The sequence below is a fragment of the Lonchura striata genome, chromosome 12 (genome assembly GCF_046129695.1).
Source record: "Lonchura striata isolate bLonStr1 chromosome 12, bLonStr1.mat, whole genome shotgun sequence".
Taxonomy (NCBI): domain Eukaryota; kingdom Metazoa; phylum Chordata; class Aves; order Passeriformes; family Estrildidae; genus Lonchura; species Lonchura striata.
Genome location: NC_134614.1, coordinates 7,775,037 through 7,798,728, shown reverse-complemented (window position 1 = coordinate 7,798,728; position 23,692 = coordinate 7,775,037). Strand labels below are relative to the sequence as shown.

Here is a 23,692-nt window from a genome sequence, read left to right as displayed (position 1 = left end):
ACAGAACAGATCTAGGTGTAAGGATGCTCTGTTCTGTCTCCATCAGGATCTGAGAGATGCAGTCCAAAAGTAGCACTGACCTGGGTGTTGACATCAGTAGCAATTCTGGTTTTGGTACCATCAATGAGGTGCTGCCAGCTGAATAACCATCAGTAAGGTGTCAGTGTAGTCCAAGAGCAGGCAGCCCTGGGATTGCAGGCATTTGCCAGTGCAGCTCAAATCCTGACCAGAGATACCTCCCGAGCCCCCTTTCTTATTACTATGCAAAAATACCAAAGCTGTTGCAGTCTCAGCTCTCCAGGGTGCTCAGACTCTGTCACTGGCTGGTGGAGGTGCTTAGACTCTTGCTCATCTGCTATAGAATGTGTATTCTACATAACAAGAATTATAATGAATGCATACTCTATGTAACAGGAATTCTAATTGGAAAAATTATCTGTGCAAAAGATCTTACACTTCTAAAACAGTATTTTTTATCAATGTGTTCAAAGCACTTTCTAAAGTGTGTAGTAAAAGAGCAATAAATATTTGCTGGTTATTTATCTGATAATGGTTCTATCTTATAATAATTTCTTAATTATTAAATGCTTCTAAGATAAGATAGTTCTGTGATTTTCAGGTCTTCTTCCAAGCTCGTGTTCATCTTGACTTTAAATCTATTTATTCATTTCCTTGCCCTCCCTCACCACACCATAGTATCTTTGTAAAACTCTCATCTTTCCCCAAGGCAAGCAGCCCAAATCTTAGATAAGTCAAGGGATCCCTGTCTTTTCCTGCTATCTGTTACTTCTAAGGGTTCAGCTGTCTCCTTGTGTAAGATATCAAAACTACCCAGGCTTGGGTTTTACATCTGCTGTCATATCATAGCAAAGGTGAGAAACTGCTTGCTCTGGAGATCAAAGCTCACTGAAGAAAACCTCAGCCTGTGCACGTGTTAGAAGAATTCCTGGGTCTGAATTAAAACGTAACTACACTGTATAAGGTTGTTATTTTTGTTAAATACCTTATTCTCTGTGGCCTATGAGGTTGGCAGCTGAATTAAAGAGCTTATTACTGGCAGACAGGTATCTTTGATTCCAGTGGTTTGGGGGTTGTTGTGATGGTGTTTGGATTTTCTAACACACAAGCAGACCTTTCTAAAAACCAGCATTATAAAGAACTAACCATTGTTGTGGAGTAACTCTCTTCCATACCCAGTATAGGTGGGAAGACTTAGGAGTGATTTTCTAAAAAGCCATTCAGTTAGAATTATAATAAAATTATGTTGTGTATTAGTCAGTATCATTTAGGAAGCTCAGAAGGATGTGGGAGATACCCACCCTGTGGATGCAGCCCTAAGAATAACCAGTAAATGTGTTTTATCCTTTCCTGGTCCTAGGAGATGTACATGGATTCTCTGCAGACGAATTATCTGAAAACTTCCTCACAGGGGTTGGGGCTTTTGATTGTTTGGTCCATGTCATAGTAAAAATTTCTTGCCTTGTAAAAAGGCTGTGCTGTACAAACTGAAATGCAAGGCCATCTGGGCCCACATTTTTTGTCTTTTGCCTGTGACACTATATTTGTGAAATTGGAAAAGCAACTAAAGTGTGAACCCATCAATATGTTCATGCCCTGCCAGTTTCTGGTGTTCTGACAGCTGCCCTTTGAAAAAATAGTTCTTTAAATTGCTGTTAATTAGAACTGGTAATCTGATGGTATAATAAAATTCCCCCTGTCAAAGCACAGATATTTCCAGGAATCTATTGCTCTCTAGAGCATTAATTATTACCTCCAAGTTTTTTTTGGTTTTTGAAAAGTCTTGTCAGGCATTTCTGAGATTAAAACTATGTCAAATCCCTTTAAATGTGGAACTTATGTCTCCAAGACATGCAAGATAAAGACTACCATATGTTACCCTGGTGTGTTGGTGATGGAGAAAGCCTAGAAAGTGTGTTCCCTTCTTGGTGCAGCAGTGCATGTTGCTCAAAATCGAGCCTGAGGAGGAAATGCTAAGGATGGTTTATGTAGCTTCATTTTCTGGCTCTGGAGAGACAGATCTGCTGGTTAGCAGCATCCCAAACAGTGGTTCTGCAGCTCCCTGCATATTCTGCTCTGGGAAATACAGGGCTGCTTTTAGAGAGTAAGGAGGTACAGCCATGAATTTATTACTTGCCTGCTGTAATGTAGCAATTTAACACAATTGGGAAGGGATTGAAACTTCTTAGGATTAATTCCCTTTATGCCTAGTTCTGAGTCACTGTGCCAGCTTTTATTGTGCTGTGTGGCACCGTAGTCTGCAGTTGCATTGCCATCAAAATCTCACTGGTTAAGGTTTGGGTTGTCAAGTCACATGAGAGAGTTTTGTGTGATTTAAGGTTCATGTTTTAGCTTTCAGCAAAATGCAGGTTTTAATTCTAAATTGGTTCCGATTAGGGCTGACAGATCTTAGATGTTCACAGTTTAAATTTCTTCCTCTCTTTATATAAAAATATAATTATTTCCTTTTACAGTGGTTATAATACCATGTAGTTGAGGAGCTTTTTAAAGAAAACCAAGAGATTTTATCTGAATCAGAGACAGCTCCAGTTAATTTTTGTGTAAGTAGTACCTGACAGTGAGATGACAGCCCTCAGTAGAGAGAGGCAGCAGCTGTTGCTGGTAGAGCTCAAGGGGCCTTTTTGCATCCATCTAAAACAGGGATGAATATTCTCTCGGTACACAATATCTGTTTAAAGACTTGTCTGGGAGGTGAGTGGCATAGGGAAAACTGGTTTTTAGGAAGAAATGTTTCTTAGACCTTTCCTATAACTAAAAAAAAAAAAAAAAAAAGGCAGGAGGAATGTCTCAGATGTTGCTGTTTGTTTATGAAGTTATCAGTGAAAAGTACAACATACCAAAGAAATTGCAATTAGGGTGGCTTCTGACATGTGAATGCAAAATGCTGCAGAAATGAGTTATTGGAAAGTATCCTATGTGTATTTTGTTCATTTATTTCTTTATTTTTAAATCATTTTCAGAGTCAATAACACTTATATGTCTTCATTAACTTCAGCTTTCCTTTTGCTCTTCTGTAGGTTCTCCTTTTCCTGTTGTTTGGCTGTTCATGAAGCTTATTTTGAAAAGTCTTGGCCTGCTTTTCTGTAACATGGGATTTCAGAGGTTTCATCCACATTTATAGTTGCAGGCACTTACATTGGAATGTCTCTGTTTTTTCTAATCTTTCAGGATCTCAGCAGCAAGGACATGAAGAGGGATTTGTACATAGTTGCCCACGTAATCCGAATAGGTACAGTATGATTTAGTACTTGAAATATATGTAACAAACACGGGTCTTAGAGCATTTTTAAATGTATGCTTTAATTAGCTGACTTTATAATGATTTATGCATTTAGAAAACTCAGTCACAGACTGATTGACATTCAGACCATATGGAGCTAAGTGTTAGAAAGTTACTGATGACTGTTTAACAGAGATTTTGTTTTTCTGAGTCTGAAACAGAATTTTTGATTAAACACCAAATCTACAGGAGAGGGACAAAGTAAAAAGGCTTTTTGTTTAATGCTTAAAAATTTAAAATGAGATCTTTATACTGTTGGTATAGCTGGGTTACAGGGCAGGACATCAGCATGTCTGACCATCCACATTGAATAAATCAGAGACTGTTAGACAAATATATGTCAAAATTTGTTTGCTGCTGTAGGAGTCTGTGGTGCAAGTACATATTTTACCTGTGTTAAGTATAATTTATTTTAAATCTTAGGCCTAAAATGTTAACAGTGTAGGAGCAGCGGAGACAGTTTCCTCAGCTGTGTTATTGTAAAGTCAGAAATGCAGTGTCATTTGTGTGTTTCAGGTGACTGAACAATGGCCAGGCAGTGTTTGTAAGGAAAGGGTTTTTAAGCCTCTTGCCAACTCAGTCACTGCTCACACCCATTACCAGCCACAGGCACCTTTTCTTAAGTACAGCAGCTCTAAACAGAGCTTTGTGTGTTGTGCTGGGAATGGCAGTGTGCCTTCAGAGCCATGAATGTGTCAGAGAGGTCGGGGTTTCATTATCTGACTTCCTGTGTCATAAGAGGCTGCACGTCAGAATTGCTCTGTTACCACTTGAGGTGATAAATGAAGCCTGTAGAAAGATGCTGTATTAACCTTGATGCTAGGGCTGGACAAATTATTATGTGTAATGTTACAAGTTCACTTTGATTATCACAGTGATTTTTCTGGCCTTGGCATCTTTTGCTCTATTTAAAACTGCCTCAGTAATAGGACGTTAATCACCGAGCAGCTTTGTACCTCAGAATTTTCCTTCCTGTGCTCCAAGAAAGAACCATCCAAACACGATAAACAACCAATATATAATGTTACATGTACTATATACTATATATAATACATTCCCTTAAAGCAGTTGAATAAAATGAGAATTTGTGCAAACAGTGCACTCCAAGGAAGGAGCTCAGTGAATCTCTGGGTGGGTCAGACTGATGAGTACAGCCATATTCTTGGCTCATCCACAGAGGATTTGTAGTCAGCCCAGCTGGATGCAAATATGTGTCATGGAGCTGCAAATCAAAGCTGGCCAGACATGATGCTTTTCACTTTGCCCTTGGCTGTTTTTGGCTGAGTGAGGTGTAGGTTCAAATGGACCTCTGGGTTTGAAAAGTTTGAGTGAAAAGCTGTGGTGGGTCGACACTAGGTGCCTTCCAAGCCTCTCTGTCACTCCCCTCATCAACAGATTGGGGCTGGGGAGTAAATAAGATGGAAGAGAATTCATGGGTGATGATAAAGGCAGTCTGATAAAGCAAAGGCCATGAGCAGAAGCAAAGGAAAGCAAAAGATTTGTTCCCTACTTTCCATCAGCCATCAATGTCCAGTCACTTCCCAGGAAGCCAGGCTTCCATCTGTATAAAGCCAAACCTTGCAGTGACCAGTGTCCCCACTCCTCCTTTCCCTTGTGTTGCTGAGCAAATGTCACATGGTTTGGGACATCCCTTGGCCAGTGTGGGTCAGCTCTCCTGGCTGTGTCTCCTCCCAGACCTGTCCCCCAGGCTCCTGGAGAGGAGGATGTTGCAGGGGCAGCCCTGGTACTGTGCCAGTCCTGCCCAGCATCCCTGGGCTGGCACCAGCAGAGCCCGGCATGTGGGACTGGGACAAAACCAACTCCAGCTCCTCCAAAGCCAGGCAGGAGTGTCACCTGCAGCCTGCAGCTGAAAGTCCTGGGTGTGATGAGCACAGCAGGACGGATGTGGGTGTCTGTCCATCCCTGATGTGTGAGTTTCCCTCCTTGCAGGCCGCATGTTGCTCAATGACTCCAAGAAAGGGCCCCCCCATCTGCACTACCGGCGCCCCTACGGCTGCGCCGTGCTCAGCATCATGGATGTGCTCCAGTCCATCTCGGAAATCAAGGAGGAGAAGGACTTTGTGCTCAAAGTTTACACGTGAGTAACTCCTAGAAGGAAGTTTTTTGCTTCTTTAATATTCCAGCAGCTCATAGAAACTAATTAATATTACCACAGATGTTTCAGGTGTGTGAAATGCTTCAAAAGTTATTGAATACTGCTCAAATGTATGTGACTTGCAAAGCTGCTCTTTTATTAATGTGAATTATTTAAAATCTGCTGAGCTCAAACCCAAAGAAGTGTGCTGCATTTCATCTGATGAAGGGAATAATAACTCATGCCTCATCTGCTATTCCTCACCACTCATGGTAACCAACAAAAGAAGTAGAAAACAACCAAAGCCAACAGTGTGTGACCGAAATTCTCAAAACAATTCAACATTTTTTGAGCAGGAATCCATCTTCAGTTATTTGTGGTTTTGAACTTCAAACTAACATTCTTACTATGAAGTGTGCTCTCACAGTTGTAATAAAGAGGCCACAGACAAACTGTCTGGAGACTGCAGGGAATATTTAAATCCCTTGTCAATGAGGATAAATACTGGCAAAATCTGCTTTGCAGATGGGCTGAGGCACAGCTGACACTGCTTTGTGGTCTGTGGCCACTATTGAGAGTAATAAAATAATTTGGTGGGTTATGGAACTTCTTCATTCTTTGAGAAGTGCATTCAGCAGCAGAAAATGTGACCTTCAAGTGAAACTAAATGAAAAAATGTCTTTTACTGTTCTCTGAAGATTCCTGAATGTCTCTTCATGCATTAGAAATCTCTTAAGTCCAAACAAAAGTCTCTCAGAGTCAGCTCTTTCATTCTTCTTTTGCCAAAAGTTATGAAAACTGTAGCAAAAATGTCAAATTATAGGGGAGAAAATGGTCATCTTTCTTCTCTCTGTCAGTAGAATCTGGCCAGTCTTGGCCTTTTGTCACATTCAGTTTCAGCTTATCTCAGAGCAGTTCTATTGGCTTTGTAGATATGGTGTTAATGTATTGCAACTGCAACATTTTGAATGTTTACAGAAACGGAACATTCTGATTATTACATTTCTGTTTTGTTGCCCATTTAATGTTTCTTTAACTTCTGAAAAATATAACAGAAAAAAACTTGTTGAAACATTGGACTTTGTCAGTGGAGTCACAGCCCTTTAGAGCAACCCAAAGTCTTGGTACAGTGATGGAATAAAAATCACAGGATACAGAGCTTGCCTTTTCGTCCTGCTACTCTGCAGTGTTCTGGTAACGTGGATTCCCTTCACAGCCCCCAGAGCACCAACATTCTCTGCCCAAATTCCTCAGCAGATTTGCACCAGTTGTTCCTCATGTGGGGAGGGACAGCCCCTGGCTGAATTCAGCTCTGTAATCAGATGTTTGTAATTCTTTATCACTATTCTCACTCTCCTGGGCTGCTGTAAGGCTTGTACATCATTTTTTTATGTTGCTGCTGTTTGCAGTGTTCTCTGTAAACCTCCAGCAGAAATATTCAGGGGGGAACATGGATATATCTGAGGGGCACCAGCTCATTCCCTTTGCAGCTTTGATAGCTGTTGGTCTTTCATGACAGAGTTGTCACAGGTGCATCTTCTCCTTTATCTAACTTGCCTTTTCCTGTTTGTTGGCTACAATTGAAATGACAGGGTTTTGTCCTTTGGAAGTTTAAAGTTGAATATGAGTGCTTTAACAGCCCTGAACTGATTTTCTTACCTGCTGCTCTCATTTTGATTACTGTTAAAATGCCTCAGGCCAGCTCCAAACATCATAAAGATGAAGTAAGGAGAGAGGTGTATTTGTATTTTTCAAGAAGCAGTAAAAAGCATTCCTTCTATACACTATGTGGCTAAAGCTTACAGCTGCAACAAATGAGGCAGCTAGAAGAGCCTTTTCACAGGGAGAAGCTGGAAAAAAATTGAAAATTGAAAACCTAACAAAGGCTGAAACAAATACATGGTCTGTAAATGGAGACTTCTGAAATCCACAAGGGAATGGTTATGGGAGGGGAAAAAAAAATCAATTTACTTGGCAGTCTTTCTCAGCTTGCCTTATGATTGTTAAAGATTTATGTCTGAAAAATATTTTTTCTCACAATTGAGATTTTTCTCTTTGTTAATCCCAGTCATGTTAAAATCTCCCTAAGAGGATAGAGTACCACAGCTGTAGTTATAAGCTCATTATGCAAAAGCATAAAGGTTTACTTTTATTATTCTTTTTAATATATATGTAAAATAATTTAAAAGTGAGATGGAAGTTAAATTCAGTCCCTTTTTTCTGAAATGACTTAATATTTTATATTAATTTTTATCTTTAATGAAATTTTTTGCTCATTGAACATTACTCTTTGTATTAATTTTACAATTCCCCTGAAAACTTCATGCATTTCTCTTTCATACTCACTTTTTTTTCTGGGCTTTTTTTTTCTGTCCTGTTTTCTTTCAATTTTTTTTCCTTTTTCTCCAGCCCTAGATCTTGAAATTCTTACCCATCAATGCCTGAATGCCTTTCCCTTTTGCTGTTCCATTGTTACTGTTTGCCCAGCTGGACAAGAGCTCACATCCCACTGCTGTCCCCAGCTGCTGACACCGGGGGCTGCTGTGGGATGGAAAACATTCCAAATGTGCATTTGCTGCTCAACCAGCCAGCCTCAAAGGTGAAGGATGGCTCAGGAGAGAGTTCTTATTTAAAGGAGAAATAGATTCTTTTATATACTTGGTATTTGGACAAGTAAAATGTGAGCACAGTAAGACACATTCCAAGTGTTTCCAGGCCAGCCTGTAAAGCTGGGAGATCTTCCTTCCTGGCACCCAGGAAACGCAAAGTGCAGCTTCCACTGGCACTTGGTACAAACTGGATTTAAGCTGCCTTTATGTTGATTTTGGGGTAACTTAATTGCAGGTTAATTTGGAGGCTAAAACCTATTTTAACTTGAACTCCATAGGCTGGTGCAGCAACTAAAAAATCACCACGGGTTAGATATTTGTTTGTAACTGAGGAGGGAGGATGGTATAGAGGTTCTCTCTCTACTTTTAGGAGAGTATTATTTGGAGTAGGATAAATGACTCCTAATGTGTCGACAATGTGAAGATAATTTTTCTATTTCTTGATGAGTGAGCTGAAATAGCACACAACACCACAATTATTGGCAGGGTGTTTGTGCTGTACATTAATGCCTTAGCTCTGTTGCGTTTTGGTTTTGAGGAATTGTTTTGGGGAGTTCAATTTATAATCCTGTGAAGTTCTGCTAGGTCACTTCTGGCTATCTGCCTTGTGTGACTGTGTGGGAACTGGTGTCTCCTCCCAGAAGGGACATAGTACTTACAGGAGGTGGGCAGTAGAGCAAGTGAAATGTTCTGTGTATTTCATTTGCTCCAAGTTGTCTCTGTTCCTTTTGCTGTTCTAAGAACATTTGGGGGTGTCAGTAATTGTGCCATCACAGGCTTTAGGGGTTACCTAATTATTCTTGACAGCACATGGTTTTGCAAGATTGAAGCTGTAGGAAATTACCAGTTCCTACTTGTAGATAGCCTGAATTCCTTCTGCCATGCTGTTCTTCAGTTATATAATGCAGCAAACAAAAACATCCCCACTGTCTTCACAGGCGCTGCTGTGTGTCTTACCCTGGCTGTGCTGACATGTTGTACTCTTGGGGAGGAAACAAAAAAGAAAAAAAATTGAAATATCCTTGGAGAAGTTGTACAAAGTGGTTTATTTCTCAAAACTCCTAGGAGCTGAAAGCTTGGAGTATTAGCTTTTCCCTTTTTTTTAACCTTTAAGAGTCAATAGGACGGAAGTTTAATTAAATTGTTTAATCCAATTGCTTTTGAGGAGAAATGAGATTCACTATTGCTGCTGAGTTATAAATTGCTGACTTCATGGGGAATCATTGAATCTTGCCGTTGTGATTTGAGTAAAGCACAGATGTATTTAAAATGCAGTTAGACTTGAGCAACATACTGCTTTTCCTTTATTTTTAACCAATAGCACTGTTTGTGGTAGAGGTGCCATTTTTTTTCACATGGGAAAGATTATATGGCTCATTGTTCATGTAAAAGCTTGACAAAGAAAATCACTTCAGTTCTCTGCCTTTCTCTCCCCAGTCTGAGGTCTCTCCCATCCTGTAGGACAGTAGCCTGTGGCCTCAGAATGTGGGGATGGTTTCCTTGGTTCCTGTCTCAGTGGCACTTCAATTTCTGCATGTTGTGCTTTGGATCCTGAACAGAAGTGTAGCACTCATTTTCTACAGGACAATTCAGATAGAATGAGCAGAGATTTCTTCATTCTGTCATAATCTGAAGAGTGGAACAATGGCTTTTATGACAGAAGAGTCACCACCACCTCTGAAGTGTCCATTGAAAGGACATAACTATTAGGGACTATTTTGTTTCCTTCCACTTTTAAAAATAAGAGTTATGTGGGATTTCTCTCATTTATCCAAACCCTATAAGCTTTCATATTATCTCTACAGCAAAGTTGACTATTATGTTCTAAGATGGTTCAGTGAAAACATTAAACTTGAATTAGTGTTCTTTTATTTTAGGTGTAACAATGAAAACGAATGGTGCCAGATCCATGAAAACATCATCCGCAAGTCCAGCACCAAATACACAGCCCCAAGCTCCAACTATGGTAAATATCTCCTTGGGCTTGTTTGTCAGAGCAACAGCTGAACATCTGTAGGAAACAGCTGATTATTTGTAGCAGAGAAATTCACTGAGATGCAAGGTTTTCCTTTCGTAGCTAATGACAGATAAATGGGGAAAGTTAAACCTGTCTTATCTGTTTACCTCATGTAATGAAGTATTTAGTTTCTAATTCAGAGATATCACTGCTCTCCCATTCCCAATGAAGCAGCTGATAGAGTACAGTTCAGCTTCATTACAGCCAGTTCTGCATTCATTACCAAGTGCCTGAATCATGCTGATGTCCAAGAACTGAATTTGTCTTAATTTTGCTTGTTTGCATATTGAGACACTGTAGTGGAGTATGCAGTGCACACTCCCATAGAAGAGATTAAGCACAACATTAAGCAAACAAAACATTCTGTAGGAATGGAATTTTACTGTGTGTAAAGCTGGTTTCATTCCCTGCTCCTCCTGTTACAATTAAAGTTATCCACTAGTCATCATTAAAAGATCTTCCTAAATTCTTTATAACTTTGAAAACTTGAGCAACATGTCTGAACTTCCAAATTTGATCCACTCCTTTTACACTGGAATTTTTAAAATTTATTTTCATTGGTTTACTTTTTTAATAGCAAACAAGGATATAAAATGAACACATTTTCCTGTAAGTGGCAAAAATAGTCAAGGCTCATTTCTAATGAACATGTCTCTTGTGTGCTGTGAAACCTTCTGCACACACAGACACCCTCATACATGGTATTCAAAGGGTTTGGATTTTTTCCATGCTTTCAGAGCCTGTGTTTTCCCTGCAGTGCTCTCCTGCCTACCCAGCTGGGCAGTTGCAAGTCCATGTTTTGGCAGCTTTTGAGTACATACATGCTGACTGTCCAGCTGGCTGGTTGGCCTCCCTTTTCCTTTATTTTAAGGCTTTATGCTCTTTTTTTTTCATCCCAACTCCTACTATTCATTAAATGTATACAGTCTTTATGTAATCTGGGTATCTACTTATTTGCCAAATATGACTGAAGCCAAACAACAGGCTTGAAAATTATTTCAAATGGAGAAGGCAGGAAGTGGGTGGGTGGTACATGATACTCCTGGTTTTGTTTCCCTGGTAACTTGTCTGAGAAAATGGTGACTAAATATTGGTCACAAAGCACAGATATTGAGCTTAACAAAGAGCAGGACTTTGGCTTGTGCAAAAATGTGCATCCAAGGCAGGGTTTGGTGTGTGTTGTTTTGGGCAGTGAACATAGAGGACAGAAAGAACTCTTGACCAAGACACTGAAGGAGGTAAAGAATGTGGAAAATTGCTCTGTGCAGGTAATTCTCATGGATGTGTGGAGCTGGTAGTGTGTGCTCAGCAGGTGAGACTGGGCTTGAATGGCTGAGCTCAATCCTGGCATTTTTTCATATGGTAATGCTGGACTTAATAATTTTACCAGTACACTCTCCTGTGTTGTAAATTAAAAGCAAGTAGAGTAAACAGCTGGACTGAGATTAAGTGTGTAATTATTCCTAGTCCAGATGCTCAGGTTATCCACTGAACAACAGAACTGGTTGCTGAAGTCAGTTTGGCCAGTTGGCACCTCTGAAACATGTTGAGGAACTACTGGGAATTTCATTAAAATCATCAGCCCTCTATGAAGCAGTTAAAGAAATTAGTGGAACAGTTACACTTGGAGATTTAAGTTTTTTTCATGGTATAAAGCAGAATTAAAGGTACTTTAGAGAGGTTCCAGAGCTTTGTGTGGTTGGTGGTCCCTCAGACAGAAGTGGCATTGCTCGTACATGTGTCGTAACCTGCTGCATGTGAGGAAAAGAAATAATGGAAGTACCTTCTGTACCTGGGACATGTCTGCAAAATTAAGTATTCTGATTGTTAGGAGTTGTATTTTAATATAATTCTGTGTTCTTCACTGATCCCTTCTGAGAGTTTTGTTTCCTCCATTTCAATTTTCAGTTACTCCAAGGGAGAAAAGAACTCTGTGTTTATATATTGTATTAAATTAACTGTGGAGCAAAACATTATTTTACCTGCATGCTTTTTACATGCAGAATCTAATTCTTAGGTCAGAAACAATGAACCTCTTTGGTTTTTTTTCCCAGGACTTATAATATCTCTTCAGCTCCTTCGTGGTGACATGGAGCAGATCCGAAGGGAGAACCCCATGATCTTTAACAGAGGCGTTTCTGTCACCAGGAAGCTGGGATTTCCTGATGTTATAATGCCAGGTAAACAGAGCAGCTCCAGGCTAAAATATTGGTCATTCTTTTCTCATACTCTCCCAATCAAGTGCAACCGAATGGGCACTTTGAGTGGAATTTGTAACAGAGTTGTCTTATTTATCAATAAATGCCAGATTTGGGGAGGCAAATGCTAAAACATTGTCAGGAGCAGAATTACAGTGATAGAAGGTATTAAAATCATGTGGCTAGAAGGGGATCTGGAAAGATTGCTCTGATACTCCCCACAACCCCTGCCAATTAATATCCCTCTTGTACACTCAGCATAGAGATGTTTCTTTTTAAATGCATGAAATTTCTTCTTCCTAACAAGCCAAATCCTGGAAAAAATGAGTTTCCACTTTGCTACCTTGATGTTTTTGAAATTGGGTGATCCTTTTGTAATGAGAAGCAGAGAAGGTGCAGACCTGATCAGATTTTCCCTCTGGCCTCACAGAGCAGCTGGTTCAGGCACTGGCTTGGCTGCAGCCCTGCTGTGCTTCCTCTGCTCCTCACCTCTGCAGCAGCAGCTGGAGATGCTTCTTGGCTTGGCAGCCCCAGCACAGCCAAGAGTTCATTTAGAGAAGAACCCAGAATGTGGGCAGTCATGCAACCACATAAAACATGGTGTTACAGTGGCTTGACTTTTGCAGTGTGGTAAGAAATGGGTTTGCTAATTAGTAGCATTTGAACTATTACTTCATTGCTGTGATGAGCAAGGCCAAGGATGACTTGACAGACATGGGAGATTTGGTGAAAGCATAATGGGAAAAGCATTAGATTTTATTACTCAGAAGGCTACGGTGAGACATCAGTACCAGAAGTAGTTGTAGCCTTGTTATGGAAGCTCTTCAGAAACCACAATAAAATAGGGAGTAGGTGGGAAGCATTTCTAGAAAACTAAAGAGTCAAAGGATTTAGAACAACGTGTGTATATTTATTAATGAACTTGAAAATGGTGGTAACAGAGCAGCAGATGATGTGGGCTATAAAACCAATTAGAAGTTTTGGTTCTTAATGACCTTATATAGCAGTTCCAGGCATAACCCAAAGCAATCAAATAGGGAAAAGATGAATTATTGCAGGCTGATGTACAGACACAGCAGCTGCAAGGTGATCTGCTGTAACTGAGATCACAGCTGGATGTGCCACACTTACACACCTGTGCAAGGGAATTGATTGTCCTGCAAGAACTGCTTGATCCTCCGTTTCTGTGGATAAAGCTGTACCTCAGGTGCTTCAGGCCAATGAAGCTGAAGGAACAGCTTCATGTCCTCAGTGTTCCCAAGTGGTTTTTTTGTTTTCTGGGCCCTGGCCCCTCTGCAAAGTGCACAATGTGTTCCCTGTATCTGCTGCTTTGGGAAAGGCTTTGGGCCAGGGCTAGAGCAAACAGGTCAGCAGAACTCATACAAAAAGGACTCCTGCCCTAAGCTTTTAAAATTCTTTGTTCACAGCAGCTAATCCAAATTTCCAAATTCTCTTTGTGAGATGCACAGTTCTTTTTGGAAAAGACACTGGGGTTTTAAAATGATAACCTGATTGGAATTGGACTCATATACATTTATATACTCTCTGTCTCACACACACACACACACACACACACATATATATATATATATGCTCAAAATGTTGATTGATAGAAACAAATGTGTGAAAGGATCACCATTCTGCTATTAAATGCTTCCTGCCTCTCCAGAGTATCTGGGCACAGAACTTCTTGTTTCCAGGTATGCTACAAGAGGTTTTCATATATTGAGTTTAGATGCAAAGCTTTAGGCATTGCAAAAATAATGCTTCTATTTGTGAGAAAAGGCACTTTGTACATGTCTGTAAACACCAGGTAAGAAAAGCAAAGCAGTTGAGGAAGTGTTTTAACTGTAGTTATAACTGAGGACATTGCTAGAGTAGAGAGGGAGCTGTGAAGAGAGGGATAGTCATGAATGGGGCTCCAAACAAAGGCTTTCACTATCTTGGGTATTCCCCAGAATAATGAAATCTCTGGAAAATGAGGAGATTGAAATGTAATAGAACTCCACTGATGCAGGAAACAGTGTTCAGTCTAATTACTAATCAGGGCTTTTTTGAAATCAAACTATGTTTGATGCACTCAAGTGACAGGATATATTTGCCTGTTGTTTGCTTTTAACACAGATCAGCTTTTTAGCAGATTGTTTGCTTTTTCTTTGCTTTTTAGCAAGACAGTTGGGGTTGGAGATTGCCTGATATCAGGATAGAACATTTGGGTTGTGTTACCTTTCAGGTGGATTAACCCAGCTGCATGAACAAGGAATGTCTCTCAATAGACTTTGTGCTTCTGTTTCTACAGCCAGGTTCAAATATTCTTCCTTAGCTTTATGAGAATTGTCTGAAGTTGAAAAATAATTCACTGGGGACAGACATGACCAAAAAAAAAGGAACTAAAAGCCCTAACCAAAGACTGAAGCCTGTCATGCACATTAGCAGTTCTCAGCCATGTCTGCTGCTTTAATGGTATTTGTCAAACTACCTCTTCCTTGCTTTGCTTCAGAGCTGTTTATCATTAAACACAGGGTTTCCTCTTCCAAAAAACAGCACAGAAAGTTCATGACTTGTATTTTGCAAGTGGATACAGATTTTTCAGGACAGTGTGGTTTAAAAATGTTTTTTATGAATAAATAAAGACTATGTCACCTAGTACTTGTAAAAAAAGCAGTGATCATTTTGATGAACCAAGAAATCTGTTTTTAAAAAAGTAAACAGCTCTAGCATTTCAATTTAATTTTTTTTGGTTTTGTTTTTGGTCATAGGTTTGAAGGTTTTAATTTTATTTTTTAACAGGAAATCCTCTCACATGTGCACATCTTAACTATTGAAATTTTGGAGCTGTATTTCATTACTGTTTTCCAATCCCTTTTTTTTTCTAAGCTGTAGCATTAGCTCCCTGTGTCAAGTCCTCTTTTTCTGTCCCTCAGATAGGAGCAACATCAGTGGTAGCTGATCATCATTAAGAAACAAAGTGAAACTGGTCTTTATGGGTTTGTATCTTGCATGGTTATGCAGAACAAGCTTAATATTGTACAAAACAACCTTTCCTGCCCACTTTTGTAAAGATAAAGTGTTCTTTGTTTCCTACTGTGTTGTGATCTGACAAGAGCATCATAAAGACTTCAGTTATCTTTTTTGGCAAATTCAGAGGGGACTCGGTCAAACCAGCCTCCTGAAGAAGTTATGGTGGGGTTTTGTTCATTTGTAGTTTGATGATTTTTATTCCTTTTCTAAATTGTTCCTGGGTTTAAGGCCATGCATCTGATGGTGCCAATGTTACCTTCCCAGAGCTGAGAGCAGTGAGGCCTGTGCTGCTCCTTGGGGATTGCAGCTGGGCTTTGTGCAGGACTTGCTGAGCAGAAATCTGTTGCACAGGCTTGGTGTTTGTCAGTCCCCCAAGGACAACCTTCCCCTTGCCCATGTGCTGATAAGTATTCTGTCTTTTCCTTTGATCCTCTGATGAAAAGTGCATGCTTCATCTCCGACTTGTGAGTGATGTTTCTTTCTCTTTTTTCTCTCTCCTTGTCTTAATTTCCTGGTTTCTCTCCTGTTCCTTTCCCTTTATTCTCTCCCCTTTGTTTCTGGTGCAGAGATGAAGATTGTTGGGTGTAAGTTTCTGCCTTTCTGTGTAATGTCTGCTTTTTGCTTGCTTTTTTTCCATTTTCATATCTTCCATGGAATGTTGAGATTGATAAAGACAGTAAATCATGACATCACATAGAAACTTTGGTTACAGGGAGGTGAAAATTTTGTCTCTCTTCGTACCACAGGGTTTCAGACAAATTTAGTCACTGTGACAGGTGAATCAGTAAGAAACAGGTGAGAAACATCTCAGCATCTGTTCAGTCAGTGAGCACAAAGTCATAGCAAAAATGCATTTAGGAAAGGATGTGGTAAAATCCATCAGCCATTCTCAGAGTGTTCATGGCAAGAGTGTTAACGAGACCAAAAGCCATAATTATGTAATAATTATCACCAAAAAGTGTCTACTTCTTGAGAGAATAAAAAGTATTATTGTCATAAATAAACTTGTAGAAATTGAAAGTTGGCAGGGACAAAAAACATTAAAGAACAACTTCCTACTACTGAAAGGCAACTATTCCAGGGAAATCACTGCATTTAAAAAGGGCATTGTATAAATTCTTTTCTATATATAGAAGTCAAACAATGGGTAGCAAATAACCTAATAAGTATTGCTTGTCCCTTTTTCTTTGAAACAATTGTGTTGCTCAGTGAAAGCTGGAGAAGCACACAGAGTTAAACTTGCATAATGTTCTCTTTAGAGGAAAAAAAAGCTAATTTAATTTGCCATAGAGGCAGCAGATAAAAGCTTTGTTTCCCCTTGTTGCTGTAATATTGCTCACAATTATGTTAATAGTTGCTCACTGTAACTATTTCAAGAATATAGGCCTTAAAAAAACCTGCCTGTTTGGTGAAGGGCCAGAGAAATGAGCTGCTGCAGTGGATGGGATGTGATCCCCAGAGTGGGACTGTGCCAGGAAGGCAGTGGGAATATGGGGAACATGGAGGGGCTGCAGAGGGCTGTCACAGGGGGTGGCACTGCTAAAGCCAGGCACAGTCACACAGTGGGAGGAACAAGTCCTGTGGGGCAGCCAGAAAGCTGGACAGGGCTGCTTCCCACTGACCCCTGGCCAATTTGTCCTTGTCCCTTTGGTTTGGAGGAGTGAAGTGATGAGCACAAAGCTGCTCCTGTCAGCCTCAGCTGTGCTGGTGCCCCTGCCCTTCACAGGTCGCTGTGTGTGTGCACTGGAGGCAGCTGCTCCTCCAGGGGAGGGTGGAGTTTGGCTGTTTGAGGTCAGGGACCCATCACTGGCCCCTCCAAAGCAGCAGCTTCCTGGGAAGAGCCATGCAGACAGGAAGGCCAGGAAAATGTGAGAGTCTCAGCCAGGAAGCAGAGCAGTTCCCTTCAGGGAGCTCAAACAAATAGCCAGAACATGTGATAGATAACACTGCACATGAACACAAATCCTCTACACTTTATGCTTTGCTTCAAAGCTTTCCTTGCTGGCCAAGTCCTCAGTTTGAGCTGCTGTAACTTGGCTCAGGTCACTGGGGTGATGCTGGCTGGCTCTGGTTGTTCATTTATGGACAGGACATAAATGCACAGGGTTGGGTTTTCTTCAGAAGCCATTGTGGAAGATACTCTGAATAACTTTCTTGCCCATTCACTCTTCTGTGAAGTGACACTTTTTTGAAGAGATGCCAAACCCAGGGGTGTTAGAGAGTCCAGCAGACAGTGTAGGACAGTGTGGGGCCCTAAGTGAATAGGACCAGCACAGCAATTTCATAAAAATAGACCTAAACATTAATATGCTGATTTTTTTTCTGCCTTGGCTGCCTAAATTGTAAAAGACTAAACTTTCACCTTAAGAAATCCAATATTCTCTGAATAAATAGCTATTTTACTTAGTTGAAACAAGGCCTACACACGCTGACTTCTGGGAGCTGTCACTTTTCCCCCTCTTGCAAGGGATATATATACAAGCTCAGAAAAAGAAGTTGTTAGAATTGAGTGACCAGAAATTTGTGTCTCTTTCTCCTGCAGAAACTTCTGTGAATTATGTACCCTTTTTTGATGTAGTATTATTCTGCACAAAACAGGGACCATTCCTGTCCTTAGTGTCCAAAATCTTTAGGATCCCTGAATAAAAAGTGTTTGATTGAATACAGACAGTTCCTGTAAATTGTTACTGTTTTGCAGTATAAGTACCTGGTCAGTCTTACAGTGGAAAACCTACACACCCTGTCAGGATAAACTCCCATTTCTTCTGCTGGAGACTGCACAAAGAGTGACTGTTGGGTTGCTCCAGGTTATTAAGTCTTGAAAATGATAAATAACTATTTGGAAGTCTTCCAGTACATTCCTTTATACTGCAAATGCAAAATCAATATTTGGCTCATATAGCCTTTTCCACCACTCCTTTTTGCCCCCATTACCATTAAAATAGTTTGAGGTCAATACAAGTGAGCTGTGAGCTCCCCCAAACTATAATTTATGTTTTATAATTTAAACAACTGTATGGTGGACATTGGGCCTCGTAAATAGGTTAAAACAGACAAACAAAACAAAACTCCAATAAAGGTGAAGGGAATTGATAAAGAAAGAGCCCCAAAAAATATCAGAATTTTTTTTTATATTATAATGGCAAATACTGTCTTTCAAGGCATTTGATATAGGATTAATGTCAGTAACCATGTGTATAAAAAGCACATGGATTATGCTAAGAAGTAGTTTACTATTGTTTTTAACTGGAAAACAATTGTAGAGAGGTGGGCTTTGAAACAAATCCCGTTCTGGAAACTCTCTAAGGTTTTCAGTTCATCCTTGACAGCCATCCAGCACAGGGACCTCAGCTTAAAATGACATCAGCAGGCTTTGCTCTATAAATACCCGTGGCCCACTGGCCTTGTAGTACTTTTTATTCCTGTTCTGATGGTGGGAGGCCACAGCTCACCCAGTTTTTTGCTCTGTGCTGCTGTTTGGGAAGGTCTGAGGCCTCTGTGGTCCAAGCTGAGCTACTCAGCCTGGTTTCCCCCAAAATGCAAGATTTGCTGTCACAAGCACAAGGCTGTTTGTGCAGTAATTTGCATGAATGGTCTGACATCTTAAGTTCATTACTGATCTCCTTGTCTCTTTCCAATGGAATTAATCTGGCCAAGCCCCGTGTGCCCAGGGGGCACTCCTGGTCCTGCTGATGGCACCGTGGTGCAGTCCCGTGCCAGGTGTCCCTGCGTGCCCAGCCCCACATGTGGCTCAGCTTTCTCTCTGAGCACACTCAGAGCAGAGATTGCAATAAACTGCTCTGTGCTCAAGCATTTCTTCTGGGTTCTGTGCCACCCACTGGGGTATCAGAGCTCAAATCCCTCGAAACCACAGGCAAATGGAAAAAGACAAAATGCTTGTGAGGCCTTGGGTCACCTGATATGTTGAGATTGTTCCTTGTAGGAAGGTGATTTCCAACAAAATAATCACCCTACCTGATGGTTAAATGCTTTTTGTCTTTGTTAGATACATTTGCTTCCTATTTTTACTGTATGTAGTGATCTTTTTTATTTTTTGAAGATCCAATAGACTGTTTTTATAATAGAAGATACACTGTCATATTTCACTATAATACCTTTTCCCATCTTTCCCCTTAACTTTTATGCAAATCGACTGGTTTTAAGATCCCTCTACACCCCACCCCAAAGGCATTTTTTTTTAATTAGTGGAGTAATATCCCTCCTGTTAAGCTTAATAGAAGATAAGATTCTATATATAACCAAATGCTGCCTTTAATTTAGGCTGGAAAATGATTTGCTATCTGACATTGGACTTTGTGTAGCCAGACTGCCTTCCAGAAAAGAGGTCATAAGTAGGGAGCTCCGAAATGATAATTATAGTGAGTACAATTAATTTCTATTAAGATTTACAGCATACAAATTGAAACCCTTTTTCCTAATTGAGCAAACTGCTGAGAGAAAGGAATGGAGTCTTTTAAGCAGGAGGATTTTCCAAACAAAAGGCCCAACTTAAACCATACTTTGTGATGAATTTTGTATTTCCTTGCTATCCCTATAATCAGGATAGAGGTATATCAGCTTGATTTTGATCCCCAAGACAATTTTCTCTATTGTAGAGTGTTGTATTTGATGCTGTGCTTTAATAAGCCAAACCAGATCCAATACCTGAGGTCTTTCACCAAGCTCTTGCTGTCATCTTTTCCCTGTTGATGCCCCCTGGCAGCTCAGCCTCTGGCTGGGGGGTGTGTTCCAACACAGGGGGAAGCTCCTGGAAAAAGGAGCACGTTCTGCACAGATTGCCATTCACAGAGAGTTCCCAGCAGGAAGCACTGACTGCAGCCACAGAGCTGGATTTTCCATGCTGAAAGAGTTGTTCTTATCTCCAGAAATAAAACTGAAAGCAAAGGCAGGACTTAGAGCTTCTATTGTTTATCCCTACAGTAAATTAAGGAACAAGTTCTGTGGGGTTTTAGACTTCAGGAAGAATTTGAAGCGCTGCTTTGAGGGGCACAAAAGGATGTCCCTCAGTGCCTGAGAGCAAATTCTGCCTTTTTTCATTGTGCTTCTGATTAATACAGAGATTTAACTGCATCAGTTTCTCCAAGTGGAAGAAGTTAGACATTGAAGTAATCTCTGCTTTGTTGCATTACTTTGTTATTTAGTGTCTTGGGGCTGATTAACAAAATACTTCCCTTGAAAGGGTTTAATTTTTTTTGTTTGGTTTTTTGTTTGTTTGTTTTTGTTATTTTTGTTTATTGCCCTTTAGTATGTTTGCCGTTCTGGCAAGTAGATAAAAATAATGTTATGTATGAACCATCATAAGATGGTGACAGTAACTAAATCTTCCAGAAAAATAGGTGGTACCTGCTGTCCTTTTGGTGTAGGCCTTAGAACTGAGCACATTAGTTTTGAAAGCAGCTCCCCAAATCAGATTCTAAAATAAAACCAAACCAAGTGAGATAGAGTCTGTGAAATTCAGAATAACAAGATGCTGAGGCACAAGCATTTCTATTTCTGAATATAGTAATTTGGTCTGAAAGCTCCTGAAAATGACGTAGTGAGAAGCTGGCAAGTGTCCATACTGCCTGCTTTCATACAGCCATGCATATGGATGCCAAAGGCCAGCCAGAAATCTAGCAAAAATTACATTCAGAATTCCTTTCTAATCCATCAGAACTGAATTGTGATCAGGTTCTCAAACAGGCTGCTTTTATTTTGTTGTTATGATAAAAAGAAATTATGAAAATATAGAAAATGCTTGAAGGGCTAACTGAATATAATGTTATTGTGATCGTCACAAAAATACTTATTTTTTTGTTAAATATATTGTAAATGGGGAGCATGAAGCTAAGGATGTTTTGTCAGGCTCAGCCTGACACTTCCAGCTCAGCTAACAAGGCACAGTATAGCAGTAAGAGGTTTTTCCCTTCCCCACTTACATAATTAAAACCAGTACTGATCCTGAGCTCACATTATTAAAGGCATTACTAACAATGGTCTGATTTTATGCACTGATATTAAACTGTTCATCCTTATTAACAATTAACTTGCTGCTTGGAATGGTTTGGGCATCAGCCATCGTCTTGCAGAACACAGAGAACGGTTTGAGAATGGAGCTGGGATGGCCCCACTGTCCCCTGTGGAGTTTAAGGCTGTGGCTCTGCTCTGTCCCTGCAGGTGACATCAGGAATGACCTGTACCTGACCCTGGAGAAGGGGGACTTCGAAAGGGGTGGCAAAAGTGTGCAGAAGAACATCGAGGTGACCATGTACGTGCTCTATGCTGATGGAGAAATCCTGAAGGTAAGTGCTCCTTTCCCTGAGAGCCTCAGCTGCTCCCTGCAGGGAAACTACCTCTTGTTCCAGAGTCTCTGATGCAAGGGAAGAGTTAAAATAAAGCTATCTCTCTCTTTTTTTTTTTTTTTTTATTGTGATGTTTGTAAGCTGTGTGTTATGGTCAGTTATAAATCTGTAAGGATTTGGAGCACTTCCCTTATATGGGGATAGAAGACTTGGAGAAAATACTCATAAACTGAAAAGCCTGTGTGATTTCCAAAGGTGATGTCAGTGGCTAAAGTAAAAAAAAAAAATAGAGTAACTGTAATCAGAACTAAGAAGTATAGGCATATCTAAAATTAAATAATATGTGCCATACAACATGATGAAATGTGATTCCAAGGGAGACTTAAATCTGAGTTGTTGGGTTACAGAACTGAATGCAGTTCTGGAAAATAACTTGGAATAAAATTTCGCCCTGGGTTGGCTCCATTGCAGCTGGGAATGGGGATTGTTTATGTTTCCTGTTTTACCTCCTCTGTTTTAGTTTTATTGAAGAGAAGGAGGTGGGTGGGAGGCTGTGAATATAGAGAAGTAAACAGGAAGTATTTCAGTGTGAGCAGCTATCAGAACTAACTTCCCCCTGAAATTTCTTTTACCTCCACTGCAATAAAATGGGCTTTGTAGCCATTACTGTGGAGAATCTATACACCTAGAAGTGTGTACCAAATACATTGCCACTATCTTCTGGTTTTAATTGAAAGGAGAACTTTCATTACTACAACTGCTTGTGGTTTCATTAAATAGAAAGTGTATTTCTTGTAAGGAACTCATTTGTGCCCAGAGCTGCTGCAGGAAGATCAGATTCCTTTTCTGCTAAAGCTTTTCAAACTGAGTGGCAAAGTTACAATCATCAGTTGATTTCAGTCTGCCAAGGACAAAGAGAAGTGCCTCAAACTGCAGTATCAGCATCTTCAAATGCTGACACATAATGGTGTCTAACGATTATATACAAAAGCCAGATAATTTCTAGACATTATCAGTCTTAACTTGGGTGATTTTGGTTGCAATGGTCATTCACAGAGATGAAGCTGGTTTTGCCTTGTCTTTGCCTGTTATTTCTATTGGAAAGTACATTGGGGCTTTACATGGGAGACTGGGACAGGCATGGCACAAATACTGGAAAGGATGGTCAGTCCAATTAGGAAAAAAATCAGGTGAGCAGATTGTCCTGAGAAACTGTGGCTGTCACATGCCTGGAAGTGCTCAAGGCCAGGTTGGATGGAACTCTGAGCAGCCTGGTCTGGTGGAAGGTGTCCCTGCCAATGGGGCTTGGAGCAAGATGAGCTTTAAAGTCCTTTCCAACCCAAACCATTCTAGGATTTGCCATAAAGGACCTTTGTGGGGTTTTAAAAGTTAGGCCACATATTTAAAAGAAACTCTGTCCCAGTTTTTATGGCATTGCTCCTCTGTGTGGATGCAGTCAAAGCAGCAGTAAAGACACTTGGTTTGTGTCTGGGTGATCTTTGGTTCCTGGTGTTTCATGGTGCCTGTGAATGTGGGCAGAACACTGAGAGCTCATTGACCCTGGAGCACTGCTGCTCCTGGCTGGAATCCTGGTTGCTGCTCCTGGCTGGAATACCTCCACCATGCCTGCCCCATGGCCTTTCTGGAGCAGAGCTGCCAACTGAGACACTGTGTGCAGTTACACAGAATGGGGGAAGTGGCCAGAGTTTTCATCTTGTATTACAGTAAAATACTTAAACTTGTCCCAACCAGCAGCACAACCCAAATCTGAATTGTGCCTTTGTGAAACCTTTAGCAGAACCATGCACAGCATTAATGAGAGTTTTCTCAGGTCCTCATTGCTGCCGAGTGTATTTTGATCCAAAAATGGTCCTATTGAAAGGAGTAAAATTACCTCTAGAATGTAGTGCTGTTCAAAATGAAAATGAGTATTTCCTTCTCAAAATGATATTACTCAATTGTTATTATCTTTCAATATAGTCTGAAAAATTTAAAAAAAAATCCTTTGACACATTTCTCACTTTTTTCTTCTTTCTATTCCAGTAGCAGGAGTAGCCTATGAATTGCAAGGCACACCTTCAACAATAGAAATTTCCTGATAATTTTTCTAGTTTAGTTTCCCATCCCTGCC

At 40.3% G+C, this 23,692-nt stretch overlaps 1 protein-coding gene across 8 annotated transcripts in view; it reads left to right on the top strand.

Moving 5' to 3' along the window:
- The window catches only part of DOCK3 (dedicator of cytokinesis 3), a 183,835-nt gene that overhangs the window by 92,857 nt on the left and 67,286 nt on the right, over positions 1-23,692 (top strand). For all 8 annotated transcript variants that reach the window (XM_021529159.3, XM_021529158.3, XM_021529156.3 and 5 more), the window contains exons 11-15: positions 3,208-3,268; positions 5,270-5,417; positions 9,901-9,989; positions 12,095-12,220; positions 21,437-21,561. In XM_021529159.3, the coding sequence (XP_021384834.1) occupies positions 3,208-3,268; positions 5,270-5,417; positions 9,901-9,989; positions 12,095-12,220; positions 21,437-21,561 (549 nt within the window). The remainder of the gene's footprint in view (positions 1-3,207; positions 3,269-5,269; positions 5,418-9,900; positions 9,990-12,094; positions 12,221-21,436; positions 21,562-23,692) is intronic.